General features: G+C 56.7%; 2 protein-coding genes across 19 annotated transcripts; one reads left to right on the plus strand and one right to left on the minus strand.

Annotated features, from left to right (window-relative positions):
• Positions 1 to 234: 234 nt before the first annotated feature.
• Positions 235 to 8,696, minus strand: GBGT1 (globoside alpha-1,3-N-acetylgalactosaminyltransferase 1). Of its 18 annotated transcripts, none has more exons than XM_021070991.2 (8): positions 8,599 to 8,696; positions 7,662 to 7,781; positions 7,293 to 7,482; positions 6,670 to 6,735; positions 4,077 to 4,127; positions 3,959 to 3,994; positions 2,975 to 3,109; positions 235 to 1,546 (listed from the first exon to the last, which is right to left on the minus strand). In XM_021070991.2, exons 3-8 carry the CDS (start codon positions 7,361 to 7,363, stop codon positions 862 to 864), a joined length of 1,044 nt encoding a protein of 347 aa, XP_020926650.2. In that variant the 5' UTR covers positions 7,364 to 7,482; positions 7,662 to 7,781; positions 8,599 to 8,696; the 3' UTR covers positions 235 to 861. The 18 variants fall into 18 exon arrangements, with proteins under 18 accessions (XP_020926650.2, XP_020926633.2, XP_084856656.1 ...); XM_021070974.2 differs by having other exon boundaries at positions 7,662 to 7,786; XM_085000530.1 differs by having other exon boundaries at positions 7,662 to 8,088.
• On the plus strand, positions 8,126 to 15,858 carry LOC110256503 (uncharacterized). The gene is made up of 6 exons (XM_085014927.1): positions 8,126 to 8,132; positions 8,295 to 8,975; positions 9,482 to 9,619; positions 9,866 to 11,121; positions 11,746 to 12,253; positions 15,676 to 15,858. Exons 1-4 carry the CDS (start codon positions 8,126 to 8,128, stop codon positions 10,063 to 10,065), a joined length of 1,026 nt encoding a protein of 341 aa, XP_084871053.1. The 3' UTR covers positions 10,066 to 11,121; positions 11,746 to 12,253; positions 15,676 to 15,858.
• The last annotated feature ends 7,642 nt before the right edge of the window (positions 15,859 to 23,500 follow it).

Here is a 23,500-nt window from a genome sequence, read left to right on the forward strand (position 1 = left end):
TCTGCTCCCCGCCACTCAGAAGTGCAGCCTGCGTTCCGGCTCATTTCCACCTCGCCCATCTCCCAGAGAATCGGAGTGAAATCCTGTGTGTCGCAGCAGCCAGCTTCAGATCAGATTTTCTGGGAAACTGTGCCCTCTACCCACACCCCCACCAGCTGACTATATTCCTGTGCCAGGCGGCCTGCGCCCCCAGGGCCTAGCAGTACAGATACTCAGATGCGCAGCTGCAGAAACTCTGGTTAGGGCTGAGCACATGCCACCTGTATTAAAAAGCTGCCCAAACCCCCTTGCAAAGGAGGCGGCGGGCACCAGGGAGCGTGGTCCACTGCAGAGGTGGGCTGGACGTGGAACGAGAGAGCCCAGGCGGGGTCCATTTCGAAGGCTCGGTCGGGGTCCTGAGTGAGGTACTGGCTCCGTGTGGCAGGGGGACAGAACAGTCCCCGGGGCCCCTGCAGCCAGAGGACAGGGGTCCAGGATACCTCTCTCATGTGTCAGAGGTACAAACGGCCACAAAAGGGGGGTGGGCGGGACGTCAGGCACTGAGCAGGGCTGACTCTCCAGCACCCACCCCGAAGGCACGTGGGCTGGGTGAGGACTGCGGGTCCCGTCTTCTTCCACCTCTGGTCCGTCTCCTCCCGTCTGACTGTTTCTGGCTCACAGGCTGTGTGTTCTCACAAGGGCACAGCCCTTCACAGTTTACACAGGCCTCGGAGTCTGCTGGCAGCCTGAGAGGTAGGCAGCGCAGGGCTGGTTTCACAGAAGGCTTGGGAAGTGAGGCGTCCGGGCGAGGAGGCACTGCTGGGGCGAGCTGGGGGCAGGGCTTGGGGTCCCCCCGCATGCACAGCAGCCCCGGCTGTGCTGTCAGCTCCTCAGCCAGTTGGTGTCTTTGTCCAGTGTGGAAAAGCGGATCAGCTTCAGGCTGGGGGGCTGGGGCCTGCGGTCATCCCAGAGGTACTCGGGGGACAGCACCTTGGAGGGCTTGTGGGAGATGAAGCGGCGGTTCAGGTGGCTCTCCTCCTGCCAGGCCGCCATGATGCCATTGGCCTTGTCCGCCAGGATGCCCATGTGGCAGCCCCGGGTGAACTCGTACACCCTGGCCACCCGCCCCCCGAAGACCGCCCCACCATAATAGAAGTCCCCCTCGCTGTCCGCCACGAAGGCGGTAGAAACATGCCGGCGCTCGTAGGGGAACTGCTGGCGGGGCGCGGCGAAGTAGCCCGGGTGAATGGCAGCCACCAGGTCCCCCAAGGTCTCAGGGCCCCATGGGTTCCGGAACACCATGTCCACGCTGAGGCAGAAGAGGTAGTCGACCTCCCGGTGCGCCCTGGCGGCAATGTGCTGGCTGATGGCCTCCATCCGGCGTGTGGAGACCTCCTCCCAGCGGGAGGGTCTCCGGATGGCGATGACGCTGAGGAGGCGGCCCGGGCCCAGCGGGACCCCAGGAACGGCCCCGGGGTCGCTGGTAAAGATGTAGTAGTGCACCCGGTAGCCCTGCATGAAGAAGCGCTCGGCCGACTCCAGGAAGCGCTGGACGAACTGGGTGTACCTGTGGACGAGAGCCCAGTGGCCACCACCGCCTCAGCAGGGCCACTGCCTGAGTCCCCACCACGGGCTGGCACCACACGGGGCACAGAGCCCAGGGTCGGCCAGGCTGGGGTCCACCTCCCAGCTTCCCGGCTCAAGAGGCTCCTCCGAGTCCTTACTTGTCAAATTCCCACACTCACAGCACCAGCCTCTTAAGACCGTCCTAGGCTGACCCTCGAGGAGTCTTACACTCACAGACTGCGCTAACCTTTTTTGTTTGTCTTTTGAGGGCTGCACCCACGGCATATGGAGGTTTCCAGGCTAGGGGTCCAATCAGAGCTGTAGCCGACGGCCTACGCCACAGCCACAGTCATGCCAGATCCGAGCCGTGTCTGCGACCTACACCACAGCTCATGGCAATGTCGGATCCTTAACTCACTGAGCGAGGCCTGGGATCGAACCTGCGTCCTCATGGATGCTAGTCAGATTCATTAACCACTGAGTCACGATGGGAACTCCAGAGCTAACTTTCTTTTTCCCCGCACCCACAACATGTGGAAGTTCTCAGTCCAGGGAGCCAATCCGCGCCACAGCAGTGACAACACCAGGACCTTAACCGCTAGGCTACCAGGGAACTCCTGAGCTAACTTTTATTGAGCACTTACTAAGTGCCAGGCAGTGTTCTAAGGGACTCCTGTTTTAAGGGACTCCTTCAGGCCTCGTCAACTCCCTAGGAGGCAGGGACCACACACCCATCTTATAGACACAGGCGGTGAGTGGCTGCATCGAGGGAAGGTGTGATGCTGGGTGCTGACTGGGCTGGGGTGGCGGGGGAGGGGGGGGTCTTGACCCCCGCTGAGCCATCCAGCATCTGGACAGCGCTTTGGGCATTAGGACCCCATTAGGGCCCCTCTCTCAGGACTCCCAGAAAGGGTCCCCGAGGGAAGCTGCCAGGTGACGGTTAATTTAGGAAATGCCAGGCAGGCTGAGGGAGGAGAGGGGAGAACAGGCTGAACAGAGGGCAGCGGGCCCGCCGGGGGAGGGCGTGTTGGAGAGAGGCTCCTGGGGGCCGGGCTGCTCTGCCCAGGTCTCTTGACCTGCGTGTGGCCCGACCAGGGACCCCCATTTATGGGAGGTGGTTGGGGGGCTTTCTATCCCTCCCCACCTGCCTGGGCGGCTCAGGGGAAGCAGAAGGGGTAAGGGGACAAGGTGTCTCCTGACAAAGGCGCCATCGATCTCTCACCGGGGCCGCTCCCCTGCTTCGCTGCCAGAGCCAGACCCCCTTCCTCCAGGAAGCCCCCCATCACACTCGACCCTGTGCTTCCCACCTGCTCAGCACCTGGCTCAGGGCCTCCCTGGTGCCTGGGCGGGGTCCTGTCTGTCCCCAGACCATACATTCCTGGGGTTCAGAATCTATACCCACCCTCCCCACGCCCAGCCCACGACTCACTTCCCCACGGCAAACACCGTGAGTCCGATGGTCAGGTTCAGTGGCTGGTAGATGTGATGCAGAAGCTCAGGGTCGAAGGTGCCCTCGGAGACGATGGGTGCCAACCAGGATGTGAGCGTCAGGAGCTCTGAGGGCCTGGCAGCACAGGAGGCCGTGGGGGCTGAGACGCTCCCCTTGTGAAAGCCTCGGTCTCATCCTGGTCCTGCCTCCTGTGCTGTGTGGCCCTGGGCAGCTTCACTCCTGTCTCTGGGCCCCAGGAGCCTCACGTGGAAAGTGTGGGTAGTAACAGCTACTTCTCAGCGTGGTCGGGAGGACCAGGCGTCCAGGGTCTGGAGAGGCCTGGCATTTCTGGTGTCTGCCAAGTGCCTCAGAAACGGGAGTCATTGATACCATTATTAACGGTGGGTCGGGCACCCCGTAGGGCGCAGGCACAGTGCCCTGCGTTTTGCAAACACCATCTCGTCGGGCCCTGTAACCTCCTATGAGGTGGGTATTATCATTATTACTATTATTGTTATCATTATCAGTATGGCCGTACCTGTGGCGCATGGAAGTTCCCGGGCCAGGGGTGGAGAACTGGAGCTGCAGCTTCGGCCTACGCCACAGCCACAGCCACACCAGCCCTGAGCCGCATATGCGACCTGTGGCACAGCTTGCAGCCACGCCAGGTCCTTAACCCACTGAGCGAGGCCAGGGATGGAGCCCGCATCCTCACGGAGACCTCACTGGGTCCTTCACCTGCTGAGCCACAGCGGGAACGCTCCAGGTGGGGGTATTACTATCCACCCACGCAGGAAAAGCTCAGAGCAGTTGGGTAGGCCACACAGCTAGTGACAGGGCTGGACTGGAGCCCAGGTGCCAGACCACCCGGCTCCCAAGGCCACCTGACCCCTCCACCACCCCAACTTGTCAACCAGCGCTCTGTCCCCCCCACCTCCGCCCCAGGAGTCTCCCTTCTGTGCCCCGCCCCTAATTGACACCTACTTTGGCTCAAGCAGCTTGGGCTGAGGGTACTGGGACCTGCAACCAAGAAGGGCCGGTGGTAAGGGGAGGCCGCCCCCACCCCCGGGGGCCACCAAGGGGGAAGTGACAGTCTGCTTACTGTGCCACGGGCTGGAATGGCTTCACCCCCTTGTACTGGAGCTTCATGTTGCTGGTGGGAGAGGCGAGACACAGCCATTAGTGCCGGGGCCGGGGGCAGGGATGCTCGGCAGGGAAGCCAAGATGAACCCCCCCACGGGACAGGTACCCCCTCCCCACCAGGCTCCACGCAGACTCTCTTAGACCTCCCCCACTGCAGGGGCTGGGCTTCTACAGAGGCGGTCTGTCCGGGGTTGCTGTGATTCAAACCCGGTACCACTTGTCTCCAAAGTCTTTTTCTGTCTCTCTTGCAAACATGTTGCTCTGGAAGGGCCTGGGCATTGGGTAGAAGGACTGAGAAGCTGCAAAGGCCCAGTAAGCCCGGTTCTGCCACTTTCTAGCCTGGGCGAGTTGCTTAACCTGAGCCCACGGTGATGGGTGGTTGTGGGACCCAGTTACACGGCCATCAATCCAGGCACGGCTGTGAAGGTCTGTATTTTGCACATGTGAGTAACGCCGACACCAGCTGACCTTATATAAAGATTATCCTCGGGAGTTCCCGTCGTGGCTCAGTGGTAACAAACCCGACTAGTATCCATGAGGACGCAGGTTCGATCCCTGGTCTCACTCAGTGAGTTAAGGATCCAGCGCTGCCGTGAGCTGGGGTGTAGGTCACAGACGCAGCTCGGATCCTGTGTTGCTGTGGCTGTGGTGTAGGCTGGCAGCTGGGGCTCCGATTCAACCCCTCGCCTGGGAACTTCCATATGCCGTGGGTGTGGCCAATAAATACATACATAACTAAACATTAAATAAAGTCACAAATCTCCAGCCTCAATCTATCACAACACACACACACAAACCCTCAGAAGAACCAAGAGGTAGACAAACTAGAAAGAAAAAAAAAAGTAGCAAGATGTAGCAAATACTGGAGTTCCCGTTGTGGCTCAGTGATTGATGAATCCGACTAGGAACCATGAGGTGGCGGGTTCGATCCCCGTCCTCACTCGTGGGTTAAGGATCTGGCGTTGCCGTGAACTGTGGTGTAGGTCGCAGACGGGGCTTGGATCCCATGTTGCTGTGGCTCTGGCGTAGGCTGGTGGCTACAGTCCGATTCGACCCCTAGCCTGGGAACCTCCATATGTCGGGGGAGCGGCCCAAGAAATGGCAAAAGGAAAAAAAAAAAAAAAAAAAAAAAAAAGAGGTAGCAAATACAAGGGTGGGGACAGAGGACAGCAAAGAGGCCCGGGAGGGAAGGAGGTGAGAGGGCAAGTTCATGGAGGCAGAATTCAATTCATGGAAAGGCCTGGGGGAAATGAGGGCCCCGAACAAATCAAAGAAGCGTAATTTACACCAGACTGCATTTCCCATCTCTCCAATCAGCGAGGTGGTTTGGGTTTTGTTTCTCATGACAGCTGGTATGTCCAGTCCTAGCCCAGCGGCGGCGCAGCTGCTGGGGCGGGGGTGCGTAGGGGTGCGGGGATGAGCGTGAGTGTGGGACGGTCTGGTCCCTCTGGAGAGCAAGCGGACGAGAACCCAGCCGTATCCTTTGGCTCAGGAACATACCAGATGAAAGGATCTTTAGGCGGGAAAAAGCTTTATGTCCAGAGCTGCTCATTACAAACTAATTTAGAATGCTGGGCACCTGGAAACCACCTAAATGCTTCAAAGTTGTTGGTGGGAAAGGGGTTCAGGGGGCCCAGACCCAGGTTAGAATAAAATAATGGTGACCAGATGCCAAAAATAAGGCCAAATCTGGGGAAACAGGATAAAAATCCAAAAACATTGTGGTCACAACTGTTTTCAAAAGCAAGCAGCCTTTCTGCTTTTTTAGAACGTAAGCACTGAATCCTAACCACTAGACCACCAGGGAACTCCCTGTGATGCATGCTTTTTTTGGTTGTCTTTTTATGGCCGCACTTGCAGCATATGGAGGTTCCGGGGAGCTGTAGCCCCTGGCCTACACCACAGCCACAGCCATGCCAGATCTGAGTCGTGTCTGCAATCTACCCCACAGCTCATGGCAACACGGGATCCTTAACCCACTGCATGAGGCCAGGGATCGAACCTGCATCCTCATGGATACGCGTCAGATCCGTTTCCACTGAGCCACGACGGGAACTCCCCTTGCGATGCATGCTTTACTTTCCTTCTGCTGTCATGAACAGCAAAAGACCAGGGGGCCAGATGCACCCTCGGGACTGTCCCAACCTACATCACACTTAGCTGTCAAAAAGTCAGCCTTGCCATGTGGGAGAGACTGGGCACCTTGTTTCTCGAATCCACGCAGAACACCAAATTGAGCAAAAAGGTCTTGTCCTAAAAGCACTCTTTCCTGGGCACCTCCTACGTGCCAGGGGTGACACCAGCACGGTCACAGGTACCATCTATCGCCCCCTTTTACACGTGCAGCAAGTGAGGCTCAGAGCCACACAACATGCCTAAGGGCACCCCTCGGGACTGAAACAGGGGAGTTTTTACTCCACATTTGCAGCCGTTCATAAATTGCCTCACTGTTTAATCACACTGATCAGAATCCTGAGCTGAGACTCTAAGAACCTGCAAAGCGGCCTTAAAAACCCCTCCCATCTCGCCCATTCTCCCCGTCTCATACTCACAAGATCTCAGGGCAGGGGAGGTAATAGGGGATATAGACCGGCGGCGGCACGTTCTCCACATACAGCCTGGGAGGGAAGAACACTGGCTGACTCGACTTTGAACCTGAGGCTGAAAACCCACTTGGTCCATGTTAGTGGGAATGAAGGCCCCCAGGGGTGCACCTGGGACCCCCACCCCCACCCCACCAATCACTCCTTGGGTCTAGCGGACCGTGGATGGCAAAGCCCCCGGTCTGTGGCAACACAGTTATTATAGAGCCATGCAGCCCTTCATTCCTGGGGCAGGAATGTTCCTGATGCCAGGCCCTGCACACAAGGGGCGGGGGTGGGGGGTGGGGGGCCAGGAACTTTGCAGAAAGAACACACTGGGGTGAATTTTGGAGCATAAACAGGAGTTCCTCGTTAACATAGCTAGAAGAATAGTCCAGGCAGAGGAAAGAGCCAGTGCAAAGCAAAATCCCTAAGTCCAGACTAGTTCATCTCTTACGGCGCCAGAAGGACAGGTGCGTCAGGAGAGGCGGATGAGAGCCCTGGGAGTTCAGTGAAGGGTCAGGCTTGGGGGTTGAGATGCTGAGAGAGGGAGGAGTCGGGTGGGGCCGGAGGGCTCCACGGGGCATGCTCACCAAAGGGAGCAGAGGGCCACGCCCACCAGCAGGCCGAACCCCAGGCCCAGGGCTAGTCTGCGGCAGCGCATCTCTGGGTGCAGCGTCTGAGCCTGAGCACCTGCAGAGCCTGGGTGTGACTTGGCGGATCCGCCCACCTCTCTCAGGGCCGTCAGGCTCTGAGCTTGTGTCTTCGGGGTCCGGGGGAGACCTGCAAAGGAATGCTCCTTATCTGGAGGATAGTTGCCCCAGCCTTGCTGCCCCGCCCTCCCCTGGGCAGCCCCCGCCAGGGGACTGTGGATTCCAGGTCATCTTCTCATCCTGCTGGACCCTAGGCCCAGATGGGGCAGTTCTGGCAAGTTGACCCGGGGACAGAGGCTCATTGCTCACCCGAAGCCTGCAGCCGTGCCCCAAGGACCGGTCCCCTGCCTTGGCTCTCAGGTCTCCCTCCCAAACTCCTGCGGCGAGCGAAGGGCGGCCATCCTCCAGACCAGGGCAACAGCGCTTGGGCTGATCTTGGAGAGGGATTCCCCAGGGAGACAATGAGGACGCCGAAATTAAGCTCTGAGCCGGCACAGCGGGGACACGCCGGGCCTGGGAAGCGGGATGCTGCGCAGCGAGAGGCGGCCGCGATCCCCCCGGGCGGGGAGCAGGGGCAGGGGTGGCAGCAGGGCGTTGCTCCAGGAGGCGGCAGCCTGGACTCTCCCGGGGACCGCGGGAACGAGCTTCAGCTCGCACCCGTTCGGCGATAATCTTGGGCAAGTCACTCTCGTCCCCGCTCTGCCACAGCGTCGGGGTCCTCCTCGGCTAGAGGGGGCTTGGTGCAGGGGACAAGACGCAATACGCACTCCCTGATGTACTGTGAGGGCTGTGTCGCAGTAAGCAGTGAGCACCGGACCCCTGGCCGCCCTGCGGGGATCCGCTCGAGGTCAAAGATTCCCGGGCCAGAGTTCTGGGGCTTTGGCCCTGCTCATTCGGTGGCCTCTGCAAGGCCGTTCCCAATCCCTCTCCCTCCCTCTACAGACCTCAGTTTTCCCATCCCGGTTTGGGGCGAAGCGTCCTCCAAGGCCCCCCTCGACAGTTGGCTCCGCGAGATTCTCCCTCCCGCGGGGCCCAGGCCGCCGGGGACGCTCTGCCGACTCACAGCCAGGGCCGAGCTCGGTCCGCCCCAGCCGGGGATCTGCACCCAGGAGCCTGGGGCCGAAGACACACATCTCGACTACCACTGCGGGCTGGGGACTCGCGGCGCTCTTCCTCCGGCTGGGCGCGGGGCAGGGACAAGGCGCAGCGGAGGGAGCGCGATTGTCCTTACCGGCTGCAGACTCACCCCTTGCGGTCGGACCAGCGTAGACAGACGGAGGGCGCACCTCGGCCAGGAAATCAGGGACTCGGCTGGCCTGGGGTCGGGCGAAACCCGGCTGCGGCGCCGCGCTTCCGGTAGCGTGCAGGGTACGACCGGACGCTGGACGGGCCGGGGGCGGGGCCGCGTGGGGCTCCGGGGCGGGAAAAAGCCCGCGCGCCCCGCCTATCCGCCGCTGCTCCTCCCACCCGCCCGCACGCCCCGCCCACCAGCTGCAGTCTCCGCCCCCAGGGGTTCCCGCGCTTGCGGGGGGCAGTCCCCGGGACTCTACCCTCTGCTGGCCACCTGGAACGCCGCCTACGATGCAGTGGCGAGAAGCCCGGGTCCAGGAACTCCGGATGGGGGTGCGGGTCTAAGAAATACGAGAAGCGGCTTGGGGGAAAAACTTAATTGTTTTCAGAAGCAAATCACAGGAAGGGCAAACCAGCGGGACGTCGCCGCGCTTACCTTCCGGGTTTAGGATCCTTTATCCTTTGCTCAGGGCCCCTGGGCCTGGCACGTCGGCCCGGACACCATGAGCAGCTCCGGGGCTCTGCTTCCTCCCCTGGGAAAGGAGTTGGCCTGTCGGGTGGTATGGACCCTCGTTCACCATAGCGACTCTAGAAGCCCCAGGGGGATCCTCTTACTGTCGCCAAGGGTAGACCTATTGCACCGATTGGAGGCCTCGGTTTAGGTGTGGTGACAGAGGGGGCATTCAGAGGGACAAGAAGGAAGGCACCCTAGTGGTAAATAAGGGAGCACACAAGGGCTGGGGAGAAACCAGATGCAGATGCCACCTGCAACTTTAGGATGCTGTGAAAGCATCCTAAAGAAGCCCAAATTCGAATTGTGGATTTTGATCTTTCCCCAGCTGGCTGTCGACAGGCGGGAGTAGACTCGGTGGCAGCATGGCAGAGGGCAGCACGGGAGACAGAACGACCATCCAGGCTCAGGGAAGTTCTAGGTTTGCTCAAGGTCGCAATGACGCAGCCTGCCGCTGCAAACCCAGGTATGCCTGGAGCCTCGGCCCAGCCTCCCAGGTCATTTGTGGGTGTCGTTGCCTGCATCCTTGGGGTTTCCCTTGAGGACTGATGGTTTCTGTAAGGCAGGGCTTGTTTTCCCAGTGTCTGCAGGGACCTGGCACAAGCCTGGGGGGAGCTGGTGACTGCTGGCTGAAAGGCCGTGCTTCCATTTTTAGCTGCAAACACTGGTTCCCTGGGACCTGGTCTGGGACCAACTGATTTTTCTCACACAGTTTATGTTTTTGCAGAGTTCCAGGTGTACCTTCTGGATGCTGGTCCCTCCCTGGTAATAAAAAGACGAGGGGAGTGGCGCAGACCCAGGCTCGTGGCCCTGGAAGGCGAGGCCAGCGTTCTGCCAACAGGCAGCTGTCCCCTGGCCCAGCAGTCTCTGTTTCCCCTCTCCCTACCTCGGGAGAGGACGGATTCAGCCTAAGGGCAGCCTCAGGGCTGGTCTGGGAGGAGCTGGGTGAAAGGGTGAGGGAAGAGGAAAGGCCCCCTCCCCTCACTGACACAGCGGCAGGCTCCTGGTCATCTCTGCCTGCCTCTGAGAGCCCTGCAGGGGACACCCCCAGGGTCTGGCGGGGGATCTGGTGGCCCGGCCATGGGAACACTCAGAGGTTTCAGCCGCATTCATGATCAAGTTAATGGGATGGCTAGGACTTTACAATAAAACAGAAAAACATCAGAGGGTAGCCCTCCCAGGAAGAGCCGGGTTTCATGGACTCTGTGTGTGTGTGTGTGTGTGTGTGTGTGTGTGTGTGTGTGTGTGTAGGACATGAAGTGGGTCCCAGATGAGGACAGGCCAGGCAACAGGTATTTGTGGGGGAAGGGACCGAGGTATCCCAGGCCCTGGGGCTCCCAACATCCCTGCTCAGGGCTCCATTCCCCAGGAGGAGGCAGAGCCGGCCAAGGCAGAGAGGATGCAGGGGAAGGGGAAGCCATGCGCCTTTGGACCAGAGGGATCTGGCCTTAACCCCAGGGCTGCTACTTACAGGCCAGGAGGGATCTTGGCACCTCACTTTCCCACTTAGAACACAGGGGATCTATAGTCCTCACCTCAGAGGCTCTTTTTCTTCTCCTTTCTTTCTTCCTCCCCCCACCCCTCTTTTTTTTGTCTTTTTAGGGCCACACTCAGGGCATACAGAAATTCCCAGGCCAGGATCAAATCAGAGCTACAGCCTCCGGCCCACACCACGGCCACAGCAACTCGGGATCCAAGCCATGTCTGCAACCTACACCACAGCTCACGGCAACACTAGATCTTTTCACTGAGCAGGGCCAGAGATCGAACCCGCATCCTTGTGGATACAAGTTAGGTTCATTTCCACTGAGCCAGGACAGAACTACTCTTTTTTTTTTTCACCTCAGAAGTTACAGGGGATCAAGTTCTACCCTCAAGCTCAGGGCACATGTCAATGCAGCTGGAGGATGACTTCGTCCAGGGGCCTCGCTGGGTAGTGACCTCACCCAGCTGGCTGCTCAGAGCCAGGTAGGCTAGGGTTACCTGGCAGCCTGACTCCAGCAGCTTCCTTGAGGCCCTTGAGCTTGCTAAGCACACCCTCATCCACCGTGAAGGCTGGGGTCCTATTAGGCTGTCCCGACCAGATGATCATGGCTGGTCACCTGTACCCGATGCCCAGGGCCTGGTGGAGGAGCCAGGGTGGCGTAGGGGTGGTAGACCCTTTTGCTGGGCGTTCCTACTTACAAAGCTCCCGGTGCATCTGCATTGCGGGGCTGGACTGGGGCTGCCTCACTTTCATCCTCCCCGAGTGACTTTGGAGGTGTCTCTTCCTTCTCTGAGCCTCTGCTAACCCAGTAGGCGATAGCAGCCAGTCCAGGTGGGACCTGGTCCCCCAGGGAGCTTGAGCCCAAATCCTCTCCTGGGCTTCCTGGCATCCCCTGCAAGCAGCTCGCCCCCAGGTCTCCTTTGCTTTGGAGACACAAACGCTGCCGCAGCGCTACACTGGCCATGACCTGAGCGGGTCAGCTGATCTTCTGGACTCAGGTGTCCTCATTTTGTTAAATAAGGGCTGTATTTTTTCGTAATTTTTATTATTTCATTTTACTAGAGGAGGTGCAAAGCACGCATTTTTTTCCTGTTCTTTCTTTGCAGCTCTGGCCCCTATTTTCAGGAGCAGAGTCCTGGGGCTCATCACCCCTGCTCATCCCATGGACTGTCCCCCCCATCACAGCATCCATGGGCAGGTATCACGTGGGTCCCGCTCACTGAGGAAGCTGCCCTGCTCGGCACACGGCATATACTAGAGAATATTTGCTGAATGAGTGAGCGAGTGAGTGAAACCACAGAAGCCGGAATCCATATAAGAAGTGTCTTTATGTGGGGTGGGGTCAGGGGAGCCGCAGCACAGGCCCTGGATGGTGGCACAGAGTGTGTCAGTGTGTCCAGCTGTCCTTCCAGCGCTGAGCCTCCTTCACCTGTGCCGCACTGACCTCCTGGATCTTCAGCTCTGCAAATAACGCTGACTGTTCCTGGGAGCCACGTGGCAGGAGAGGACATCTGAGGAGGGACTGCCTGGACCCTGTGCCCTGGAGGACAGCCTGGCAGGTGGCTCTTAACACATTCTGGGCTCCAGACAAGAGAGCCACATGTCATTTCTCAGGTAATTCTCCCGATAACTCAGTTATTAGCCCATTTCACAGATGGGGAGACTGAGGTTCAGAGCCTTGCCTGGAGTCACCGGCTAGAAAGAGGCTGAGCCGGGTCTAGGATCCTTGTCTTCTTTGGACCCTGTGCTCCTTCCTAACCACATCCCACACTGCGGCCTCTTGGAGCTCAGGGTCCTGGCTTCCCTAGGAGCCACACACTCCCAGCCTCAGCCCTCTCTGAATTGGAGGGGAGCCAAAGCTAATCCCTCTGTCTAGGGCAGGGAGTGATGGCTGGGGAAGGGCCTGCCCTGTGGGCTCTCCTGGTACTTGGACCACAGGGCGAGGTTTCTCTCTGGGTACCAGGATCAAAGGCACTTCAGGGCGCAGAGGTCCCTCCTGTGGCATCTGGATGCAGCCTCCTTGTCGGGCAGGCTCCATGGGGTCAAAGGGGCCCTGGGTTCAAGTCCTGGCTCTGTCCCTCTGTAAGGCACAGAGGGAGTGAGTCTCTTTGAACTTCATTTTTTTCATTATTTTATGGGTACAGCACTTCTACCTTTACCAGCGATGAGGGCGGGGGGAGGTCCCCTCCACTTCCTTCCCAAAGCAGCCAAACTGAGCTACCCTGTGCTCCCTGCCAAGTGCCCTGTGCCTCCTGTTTCTCTGCTCACCCGGTACAGATTTCCAGCACGAGGTGGCCAGGAGTCACTTTGGAGGCGGTGATCCACAGTGTTTAGGGGAGAATCTTGCCTGGGCCTGGGGGCGGGGCATTTGTAGGCTGTGGGCGGGGCCCAGGGAGGTTGAGGGGGGACTGGGGTGGGGTCGGGGTTGGGAGTCACTGGTTGGAGGAGGAGGAGGGGGTGGGGTCTAAAACTGGCTGAACAAGTCTAGTTGGTGAAGGGGTGGTCCAGTTGGGAGGCTCAACTGGGTCATCACTGCCATGACCAACTCCTTCTGCTTCCTCCTTCCCTGAGGGCTTGGCAGCCCCACTTTCCCAAACAAGGCTCCAAGCTGACAAGAGGGTCCCTGTTTAGAAGCTGCGGCCAACACCTTAAACGCATTTACATCATGACCCAGAAACTCCACTTCTCGGGGTCTGTCCGAAATATTATGAACATGGGTGTTCCCTTCAGCACATTGAAGGGAGTGAAAAATCGGAAGCAGCCAGAGGTCATACAGAGGCAGACAATTCAAAGGAGGCCGGATCAGTGTCCATCCCTGGGGAAATCAGGTTCCGGAAGAGCACAAGCCCCAGAATTCCCCATAGTGTGACACCCATAGGGGTGAACAGGTCCCCACAGCATGGAAAGGGCCAGAGCAGGACACCAGTCTGGGCTCTCTTTCTGGGTGGAAGGACTTAGTTGTTTACTGGATTCTTAATCCTTTTATGATTCATCATTTTACTGTAATAACCATTTGTTGTCCTGCATAAAAACCTTTGAAAAGAAGAACTAGGGATGCAACAAAAGCAGTTTCAAGAGGGAAATTCATAGTGATAAATGCCTACATTGGGAAACAAGCAAAACCTCACATAAACACACTGTACTTCAAGGAACAAGAAAGAGAAGACTAAATGAGGCCCAAGGTTTGTAAAAGGAGGGAAATAGCAAAGATCAGAGTGGAAATAAACAAAATAGAAAATAAAGTACATTAGAAAAGATCAATGAAACTAAAAGCTGGTTCCCTGAAAAGGTAAACAAAATTGACAAACATTTAGCTACTCTGACCAAGGAGAAAAGAGGGCTTGGAGGTCCCCAGTGGCCTAGAGGTTAAGGATCCAGCATCATCACTGCTGTGGCTCAGGCTCCATCCTGGCCCAGGAACTTCCACAAGCCAAGGGTATGGTGAAGAAGAAGGAGGAGGGAGTTCCCGTCGTGGTGTAGTGGTTAACGAATCCGACTAGGAACCATGAGGTTGCGAGTTCGGTCCCTGCCCTTGCTCAGTGGGTTAACGATCCGGTGTTGCCGTGAGCTGTGGTGTAGGTTGCAGACGCGGCTCGGATCCCGCATTGCTGTGGCTCTGGCGTAGGTTGGTGGCTACAGCTCCGATTGGACCCCTAGCCTGGGAACCTCCATATGTCACGGGAGTGGCCCAAGAAATAGCAAAAAGACAAAAAAAAAAAAAAAAAAAAAAAAAAAGAAGAAGGAGGAGGAGAAGAAAAAAGAAGGCTCAAATCAGAGTTCCTCTCGTGGTTCAGTGGTTAACAAACCCGACTAGCATCCATGAGGACTCGACCTCACTCAGTGGGTTAATGATCTGGAGTTGCCGTGAGCTGTGGTGTAGGTTGTAGACACGGCTTGGATCTGGCGTTGCTGTGGCTGTGGTGCAGGCCGGCAGCTACAGCACTGATTCGACCCCTAGCCTGGGACCTTCCATATGCCGTGGGTGCTGCCCCCAAAAAGAAAAAAAAAAAACAAGAGATTGCCCATCCCCAGAGGATAATGGAGATTGATGACTGGTGGTTTGGTGCTTTATCTCTCAGGCCCTGTCTCCGTTCTCTCTCTGTCTCTGTCTCCTCGCTCATACACAGATTCGGTTTCATACGTGTGTGTCTCCCCCTGACCTCACGTGTACGTGGTCTGACAGATGGGATCCTGGGTGCACACAGTCCACAGGTGGCCCATGTCAGAAGACGCCTGGGGTCTCTGTCGGCACGTGGGGACCCCACACCCACATTAGCAGCTGCCCAGCGCTCACTGGCCCACCTGGACCAGGACCGATGCGTCCCATCCCCTCTCCGTGGACACTGCCGTTTCCAGTCCCTGATACTCCAGCCTGTGCCGTGCCGGACCCTCTTGAAAATACATCTTGGAGACACTGCGCAGGAATCCCTGCGGCCGGGGTCCCGGGATGGGCTCTGAAGGGGAGGGGCCCCACTTGTGCACTTCTGGTCCTGCACACGCTTCTCCCAGAGAGCAGCATCCTTCCTCACGTCCCCCGAGGGCATCTGCTGAGTCTCTGCTTCCTCACGTTGTCCCCAGGGCTGCTGGTCACCAGACGAGAGACCTTCCCGTGGGGCGGTGACCATGCTGCCGCCACAGTGTTCACACATGTGTGTCCTCACTGGGGACGCTGAGCATCGCTGACCTATACTGACCGTGTGTGTGGCCCTCCCGTTGGAATCACATGATTGCTTTTTGTCCCTTTTAAAAACATTAGCTTTGGAGAATTCTCTCTCTCTCTTTTTTTTTTTTCTTTTTAGGGTGGCATCTGAGGCATACAGAGGTTCCCAGGCTAGTGGTCAAAGGGGAGCTGCAGCTGCTGGCCTACACCACAGCTGTGCCAGGGATACGTCCGGTTCGTTACCGCTGAGCACGACAGGAACTCCTGGAATATTTTCAGGACCACAGAGATGTTAAGCCTTTTTCTGGCCCTGGGGTGTGAGGAATGCTCTTCGGGTTTGTCTTCCTCACTTTCTACATGTTTGTTTTTGCCACAGGAAGAGTCTGGCGTTGCCCTGTCTTCTGGCTCCGATGTCACGCTTCGAACAGGGGACTCTGTCCTGAGGTGGCGCACATGTCTCCTCAAAGGGCTTCATTTGCTGCATCTCATCTTTAAACCCATCTGGAATTTCCCTTGCAAATAACAAAGCTCTTTTTCAAATAAAAACAGAAAACAAAAATTTATCAGTCCTTATGAAAATACGTGGGAAGACACAAAAGACACATTCTATGATTCCATTCATAGGAAACATCTAGAAACAGAGAAACAAACAGAGAAGGCAGATTTAGGGGCAGCCAGGGCTAGGGGAGGGAGAGGAGGGGAACGAGTGCTTCTGGGGCTTCCTTTTGGGGAAAGAAATATTCTGCTACTAAGCAGCAGTGATCGTTTTTGTGCGACATTGTGAATGTAGGACAGGCTCGTGAACTGCACATTTGAAAATGACGAGCTGCTTACATTTTATTCGATTTGAATTTTAAAGCCTCAAATATAAAAAAGTAAAGTGAAAAAAAAAAAAAGAGCCCTCAATAGACACAGTCACAGGGGAGAGGAAGAAAAGTTCTGGTCGTGGAAAGGGTGGAAGGTTCGAGAGCTGCCTTCCCTGCAGGGGTGCTGGGTCCTGAGATGGCTCCAGGTCTCCCTTGGGGGCTGCTCACTCAGGAGCTGCTAATGGAACTGACTGCGCTGTTGGCTGCAATTCTGGAGTCGCCGTGGAGGTGGCGCTGTAGCTGAGGGTGGACCTTCCTCAGGCTCTGGGGCTGCCTTTACTTGTGCGCTGTTTCTGCAGGGGCACCTGGCTCCTCGGATCTGCAGGAAGAGGGACTGAAAGACCTCTAATTCCTGGGAGGATGCGATTCCCGTGAGGGTGCCCCAGCCCAGCAGCCGCCTCCGGGGCTCCCCCATGGCCAGCACCCACCCCAGCAGCCTCCCCCTCCGGCTCTGCCTGGGTGAGCTCCGCGTGCTCCAGCTGGGCCAGGAGAAGGTGGGCACGGCGCTCCAGGTTGGTGCCGGGCATGTTGAGCTGCACATAAGCCACCAGCTGCTTGAGGCAGGGAAAGTCGGGGGGCTGACAGAAGTCCTCTGAGTACTGGTCCAGCCAGGTGCCCAGGATGGAGGACATGGCACTGGGGCAGGCGGGCAGGTGGGCAGCAGAGTCAGAGGCTTGGCCTTTGCTTCCAGGGGCCCTCCCCTGGCACCCCCATGGGGGCTTCTGGGCCCCCTTGCCCATCAAGAGGCCAGCCCCGCCCCAGCCCACCCCCCACGGGGCTGCCAGGCAGGGGCAGCCTGTTCAGCAGGTGAGGCCAGCAGTCTCTGCAGGAGGATGCCCTCCATCCATGGTGACACCTCCCCTTCCTCGGGAGCCTTTTCCACAGGGCCGGGCACAGGGTGCCACTGTCCCTGCTTGTCCCACAGTCTTGACAGCCTTGTGAGGTCGGCCTCTTGACAGCCCGGCTTTGACCTGAGCAAAGAGAGGCTCAGAGAGGTGAAGGGACCTTCTCAGATGCGCAGCCAGGAGGTGGGTGGGGAGCGCTGCCCTGGGGGGTGAGGTGCTCACCTTTCCAACAGCAGGTCCAGGACTTGCTGGGGGGTGGTGAAGGCCCGGCAGGTGCACAGGAGAAGGTGATGTAGGAGAGGTCGCTGCCCTGGAAGGGGGTCTGCAGTGACCGTCCCCACTCTCGGGTCTCATCCGCGTTCAGGGCTGAATCATTTTCTCATAGGAGCTAATTTTCCACAAAGAGGGACAGTTCAAAAAACAAGCAGGGCAAAAATACTCGTGCTCAGGTCCTGAAGTTCATAGTCTGTGGAGACTTGGTTCCTGGCCAAGGCAGGGGCTGGATGGTGGGGGTGGAGGGAGAGAGGAGCCCAGACTCTTCACCCTGGGACCCTGGCCCCTCAGTAAGCAAAGCCCTTGATGGAACCCTAGCTAGACTCTTGGGTGGCTTCCGAGCAGGCGGCCTCCGGGGACATCTCACCAGCTTGACCTGGGCTTCTGAACCCTCATCAGCCTGCTCTTGCTCCAGCAGGAGCTCCTCCCACCGCCCCTGCCCCCACCTTCCACACATACATATGGGGAGGGACAGAGGGCTGCCAGTGGGATCAGAGTGGTGGCCTGCCCTGGGCTGGCTGCCCTGGTCTTCCCTGTGTTATCTTTGGGTGCCTCCATGCAAACAGCCAGGGGCATCTGGGGTGAGGACGGATGCCATGTCCGCAGCTTTGGAAAAGGCTCTCGTGCGGGCTGTGGCCTCGGGACACTGGAACCCGCAGGAGGACATATTGCTCTTTCAAGTGTCTCCAGCCAAGTGAGCTGGGCAGGGGGCTGTCTCTAGCATGAGGCAGCCCCCTGAGCTCCTTGAGAACCCCCTGCCATCAAGCTGGCATCTTTCCCCTCCTCTGCCAGGGGTCCAGGTGTGTTGCCAGGAGACTGGATGCCCCGCTCACTTTCCTCTTTCTCTCTTGTCGCCTCCCCAGTGTTCATGCCTCTCTGACCCGTAACGGAGCAGTCAGAGTGTGTGTGTGTATGTGTCTGCATCTGTGTGGGGACCCCAGAGGAGAAGGCCCCCAGTGGGGGTGGCGAGGTCTTTCCAGAGCTTAGAGGCTCTCATTCCCAAAGCAAGCCCCCTGGGAAGGTTGAGCCCACCTCAGTCTCTGCCTCTCCTGGCCTGCATTTGCCAGTTGTCCCAAGATGGGTGGAGGAGGAGCTGCGTGCGCTCTGCTCAGCAAGAGAGTCACGGGCTCCTGCCCCTGGCTGTATGATGAGGGAGCATTCTGGGCATGCGCGAGCCTCCCATCAGCTGTTAGAAGCCTCGGACCCCGCCTCACCCGAGAACCGCCAAACAGCAACGGCCCCCCAAGTGGTTGGTCCCAGACGTCCCTGTCTCTGCTGCTTGCTCTGCGACACCCCTCCCCAATCCCTGCAGGCCTGGGACCACCCGCACTACCGCCAGGCGGGCCCACAGGGCCCCGGAAGAGTTGGGTGTGAAGACCTGGGGACAAGAGAGACACGAAACACACCCTCCACTCCAATGTCCCCGTCCCTGGGTTCCACCGCATGGTCCAGCTCCGCGCTCGGCCGGGTCAAGGGGAAGTGGAGTTGGAGGTGGACTCCGAGTCGGGCCCCACCTCCTCTCTACGCCATCCTCCCCCCTCCCCCCGACTCACAGCAGGACACTGGGATACAGGGTCCCGCACTTCGGGCGCCTTCACCTCCTTGCGTTAAATCCCAGCACTCCCTCCCCAGGTTGGAGTCACTGACCTCGCGGGGGGAAATGGACTCTGAGAGTTGTCACATGAGCTTGCCTGTCACAGGGCTGTGAGATGGTCCCACTGTGGGTTTGAACGCAGAGTAACCTGACCTCAAAAGTTGTGCCTCTGAGCCCCGCCTTGGCGGTGAACCCTTTGTGGATGAGGGTTGTGGGGGAGGGGCACTGTACGCATCGGGGGAGGAAGGCTCCAGGGAGGCGGCAGTGGGGGTGAGAGGTGCCCACTGGGGGGCACAGGGGTCAGGGTCACTGCTGGTTGTGGGGGACAAGGTGGGCTGTCTGATCAGGGCTGCAGCATCCCACAGCTGGAGGGACCATAGTGGGCATGCTGTGTACCCCCACACAAGCATGGGTCCTCCATATCAACCAAGCTGAAGGGGCCGCCCAGTTTCCTCCTCTGTGCAGGCGGGGCTGTGCCAGTCATCTGGCACTTCATGGTGCTGGGCACGCTGTTAGGAGGGCCCAGAGATGGCATCTTGTCAAAGAAGCTGTGCAGGAGAGGTCTGTGCCGGGAGAGGTCTGAGTGAGGGGGCCAAGGACATGCCCCGCTCGCCTGGTCAGCAGGATACTCCTTTTTATGCTGCTCTTCTTCGTTCCCAGGCTGACAGGTGTGCTGCAGCATCGTCCACCTGCCAGATGGAGGGTGACAGCGAGGAGCTCAGTTGCAGACCCTGAGACACAGCCTTTGCATGCCCCAGGCTCCGCCAGACATGCTGGAGGCTGAAGATGAGGTGCTGCTGGAGGCCCAGCTGATGCCAGAGACTTTGGGGACCTCGGGGAGGTCAACTTCCATAACTGTGGTCTGTGTGTGATCTGCAGCCCCTTTGACCCTGCAGAGCTCCCTGGGCCAGCATCCAGCTCCTGGGCTTTTTGGGAGTGGGGGGTGGGGAACCCTAACCCCAAGAAGGACAGGGATGGAAGGGCTGTCAGGCAGCACTGGGCAGTCACCCTCTTTCCTGGTCACCAGGGGACTCTGGGTAAAGCTCACCTCCCCACCTCAAGCTGGAGGAACCGGTGAGCATGTGGGCAACACCCTACCAGAGCCGGTTGCTGGAGCTGGGGTGGGAGCTATCCTTGGTCCTGGACTCCGTGTGGGGCCTGGAGGCTGATGGAAGGGCTGGCTTTGAGGTTGGCCACACCCACGAGAAGAAGGGGTGCCCGTCTATGCAGATGGCAGTGACACACATTTGCCTGTGTCCTCACTGGGGAAGCCGAGCATGCAGCGACCGAGTGTGCTGCCTCTCGTTGGAACTGATGTGTTTGTTCTTCGTCCCTTGTAAAGACCTTGACGTCTGAGGGTTTTTTGGAACACAGGAGGTTAATCTTTTTCTGGCCTTGGGTTTTGAGGCATGCTGTTGCATTTGTGGTTCGTTTTTCCAACTTTCTACATTTTTCTTGTTCCTCTTGGCCACAGGAAGAGCCAGGCATTGCTCATCTGTTTTCTGGATCAGCTTCATTTTACTAAAAGGGCTTCATTTTATACACCTGATCTTTATCTATAGGATGTATCTTTCATGTAACAAAATTGCTATTCCAAGAGACCCGGAAACCAAAAATTAAATTTTCCCCTCTGAAAATACGTGAGCACACACACGAGTACCTGGTCTGCGATTCCATTTAGGAAAAAACATCCAGAATAAGTAAAGGAACAGAGAGAGAGTGTAGATGAGGGGCTGCACTGGGCTAGGGAAAGGAAGATTCTTCTTCTGGGTCACCTGCAGGTGATGCTTCTCCCTGCAAAGGTGGTGGGTCCTGAGCTGCCTCCAGGTTTTCTGCAGGAGCAGATGCAAGTGCAGGTGATGGCTCTGCCTCTGGAGTGGTGGTACCTGTGCAGGCTTCAGGTTTCCATAAGGAGCAACTGTTGATTCTCCCCATAGAGAAACCCAGAAAACAAAAGGTAGCTACTCCCCTCTTAAAACATGTGAGCAGACAGAAAGGTACCGACTCTGCATTTCCATTCATAAAAAGCATTAAGAATAGGTAAAGGATGGAGAGAGAATGCAGATAAGGGGTTCAGTTGAACTGGAGAAGGGGTGAATGGGGGGTGAATACCTTTGGTCAGTATTTCCCTTTAGGGAATGAAATATTCTGCAACTAAATAGGGGGGCTGACTGCAGAGCGTTGCAAATGTACTTAGTGCTCATGAGCTGTAGCATGGTAGATGATAACAGTTTTTCAGTTTGTTATATTTAATTTAAAACCTAAAGTAGAAGATGCCGTAAAATGTAAACAAACACACAAAACCCCCAAACATAACAACAGGGGAAGAGAAGGAAATTTCTTTTGGGGTAGCAAGTTGAAGGTATGGCTTATGAACTGAGCTCTAGGGCAGTTCAAGTTGGCTCTCCCGCAAGCGTGCTGGGTCCTGAAAGTTCTCTTGGTCTCCTTCAAGAGCCACTCCAGACGCTCCTCCTGGATCCAGAGCTGCTGTTGCGGCTGATGCTGGTGTTGGCTGCTGCTCTGGAGCTGCTGGGGAAGGTGGGGCGTCAATGGAGGCTGAGTATTTCTCAGGCTCTGGAGCTGCCTTTACTTCTGCACCGATTCTGCACCTGCAATTGGCTCCTCCGAATGGACAGCAACTGGAGCTGGAGTGGAGGCATCTCTAGTTCCTGAGATGATGTGAAAATAGAAAAAAGCATCTCAGGAGATGTTGGGGCTCAGCAGAAACGCATCCGACTAGTATCCATGAAGACACAGGTTCGATCCCTGGCCTTGCTCCATGGGTTAAGGATCCAGCATTGACGTGAGCTGTGGTATAGGTCACAGATGCTGCTCAGATCTGGTGGTGTTGTGGCTGGGGTGTAGGCCGGCAGCTACAGCTCAGATTCCACCCCTAGCCCAGGAACCTCCATATGCCGCGGGTGGGGCCCTAAAAAGACAAAAAACAAGATCACCTCCACACCTGCCTTTCCATGGTCTTTCTATATATTCTATCGCATATATAGTTTATATGTTATATTTACATAATGTACACTTATATCTACCACACTGCCAATCGGTAGATAAATGGAGAAATGAGAGAAAGTATGTGACAACATGTATTAGAAATGAGAAAATCACTCCTATCGCTCAAGGAGGTAAGAATTGTTTGTAATAACACAAAACCATTGTCAATGTCCACTTTTGGGGGACAATTAAATAAACCAGTTTATTCATCCGTTGATACATTGTGCATGAATGTTTTTAGAAAGAATGAAGTAAATCTATATATTACAAACAAGAACATCTATACTTTGCTCATTGAAAACATCAGATTTCTGAAGGCGACGTGAAAGGTGATGACAGGCGTTGCCGTGGTGGTGCAGTGGAAACGAATCCGACTGGGAACCACGAGGTTGCAGGTTTGATCCCTGGCCTCGCTCAGTTAAAGATCCAGCGTTGCTGTGAGCTGTGATATAGGTTGCAGACGTGGCTCAGATCTGGCGTTGCTCTGAGCTGTGGTGTAGTCTGCAGCTGTAGCTCTGATTGGACCCCTAGCCTGGGAACCTCCATATGCCATGAGTGTGGCCTTAAAAAGCAAAAAAAAAAAAAAAAAAAAGACAGTAACTTCTAGGTGAAATCATCATCATACTATTGCATTCATTTTCTTTCTCTGTTTTAGTTGGGTTTAATTTTTAATCAATTTGATCATGTATCAGTTTGCTTTTGCTGTGTAACACACTACTGTCCAAAACCACAGTAACTTAAAACAGTGGATTGGTTGATGCCGATTTTGTCTGTCTCTGACAGTGGAGCTCAGTTGCCCTCATCTTCCAGAGGCTTCTGGTCTGTAATGATTCGTGGGGCTCCCAGAGCGCCCCCACCTTATCCTTTCCTCTCTTGGGAGGGCAGGCTCTTTATACCATGTCTTAGTCCTTCTCTCATCCTGTGAGTTTCTCCCCAGACAGAGAACCAGCTCTCTGTCCCCTCCAGCTCTCCGCACCATGCTGGGCACACGGTGGGCAATAAAGATTTGGGAAAGACAATAAATTCAAGGGAGTGATTCATGGATGCAGAGAACTCTAGTTGTCCTTTAAATCCTCTCCCTTCCTCGGACAAACAGACTACATTTCCCAGCCTCCCTTGCTCAGATGTGACCACATGACTGGTTCCAGCCAATGGAAGTGGAGTGAATTGATGCGTGACCCTTCCAGACCCAGCCCATGAAATCCCCTGTTCCTTTTATGTCTTTCCCTTTCTGCCGACAGAATGCTGATGGCAATGAGGCCCTGGGGAGGCTGAAGGCATGTGATGGTGCAACTCTGGGTTCTTAAATGATGACAGGCCTCCCCAGCCTGTGATATTATGTGTGAAAATCAGGTGTTATTTCAACTTCAGTATAACCCAACTACCACAGCCATTAAAAACATGGTAACTAGATTATTGTGTTTTTTTTTTCCTTTCCTTTTTTTAAGGGCCGCATCTGTGGCACATGGACGTTCCCAGGCTAGGGGTCTAATTGGAGCTAGAGCTGCTGACCTACGCCACAGCTACAGCAACAGCATGGCCAGATCTGAGCCGCATGTGTGACTACACTGCAGCTCGAGGCAATGTCGGATCCTTAACCCACTGAGTTGGGCCAGG

Source organism: Sus scrofa, chromosome 1 (genome assembly GCF_054392235.1).
Source record: "Sus scrofa isolate SSC_HxYL_T2T_F1_AM1 chromosome 1, Sscrofa_HxYL_maternal_Yorkshire_Landrace_v2.0, whole genome shotgun sequence".
Classification (NCBI taxonomy): domain Eukaryota; kingdom Metazoa; phylum Chordata; class Mammalia; order Artiodactyla; family Suidae; genus Sus; species Sus scrofa.

Coding starts and splice junctions, on each gene's coding strand:
- GBGT1 (XM_021070995.2), bottom strand. CDS start 7,363: ATGCGCTGCCGCAGACTAGCCCTGGGCCTGGGGTTCGGCCTGCTGGTG. Junction 6,736..7,292: donor GTGGCCCTCTGCTCCCTTTG/GTGAGCATGCCC, acceptor CTTCCCTCCCAG/GCTGTATGTGGAGAACGTGC. Junction 3,110..3,958: donor CCCAAGCTGCTTGAGCCAAA/GTAGGTGTCAAT, acceptor CTGTGCTGCCAG/GCCCTCAGAGCTCCTGACGC.
- LOC110256503 (XM_085014927.1), top strand. Junction 8,976..9,481: donor TCCAGGAACTCCGGATGGGG/GTGCGGGTCTAA, acceptor ATCTTTCCCCAG/CTGGCTGTCGACAGGCGGGA. Junction 9,620..9,865: donor GCCTGCCGCTGCAAACCCAG/GTATGCCTGGAG, acceptor TTTCTCACACAG/TTTATGTTTTTGCAGAGTTC.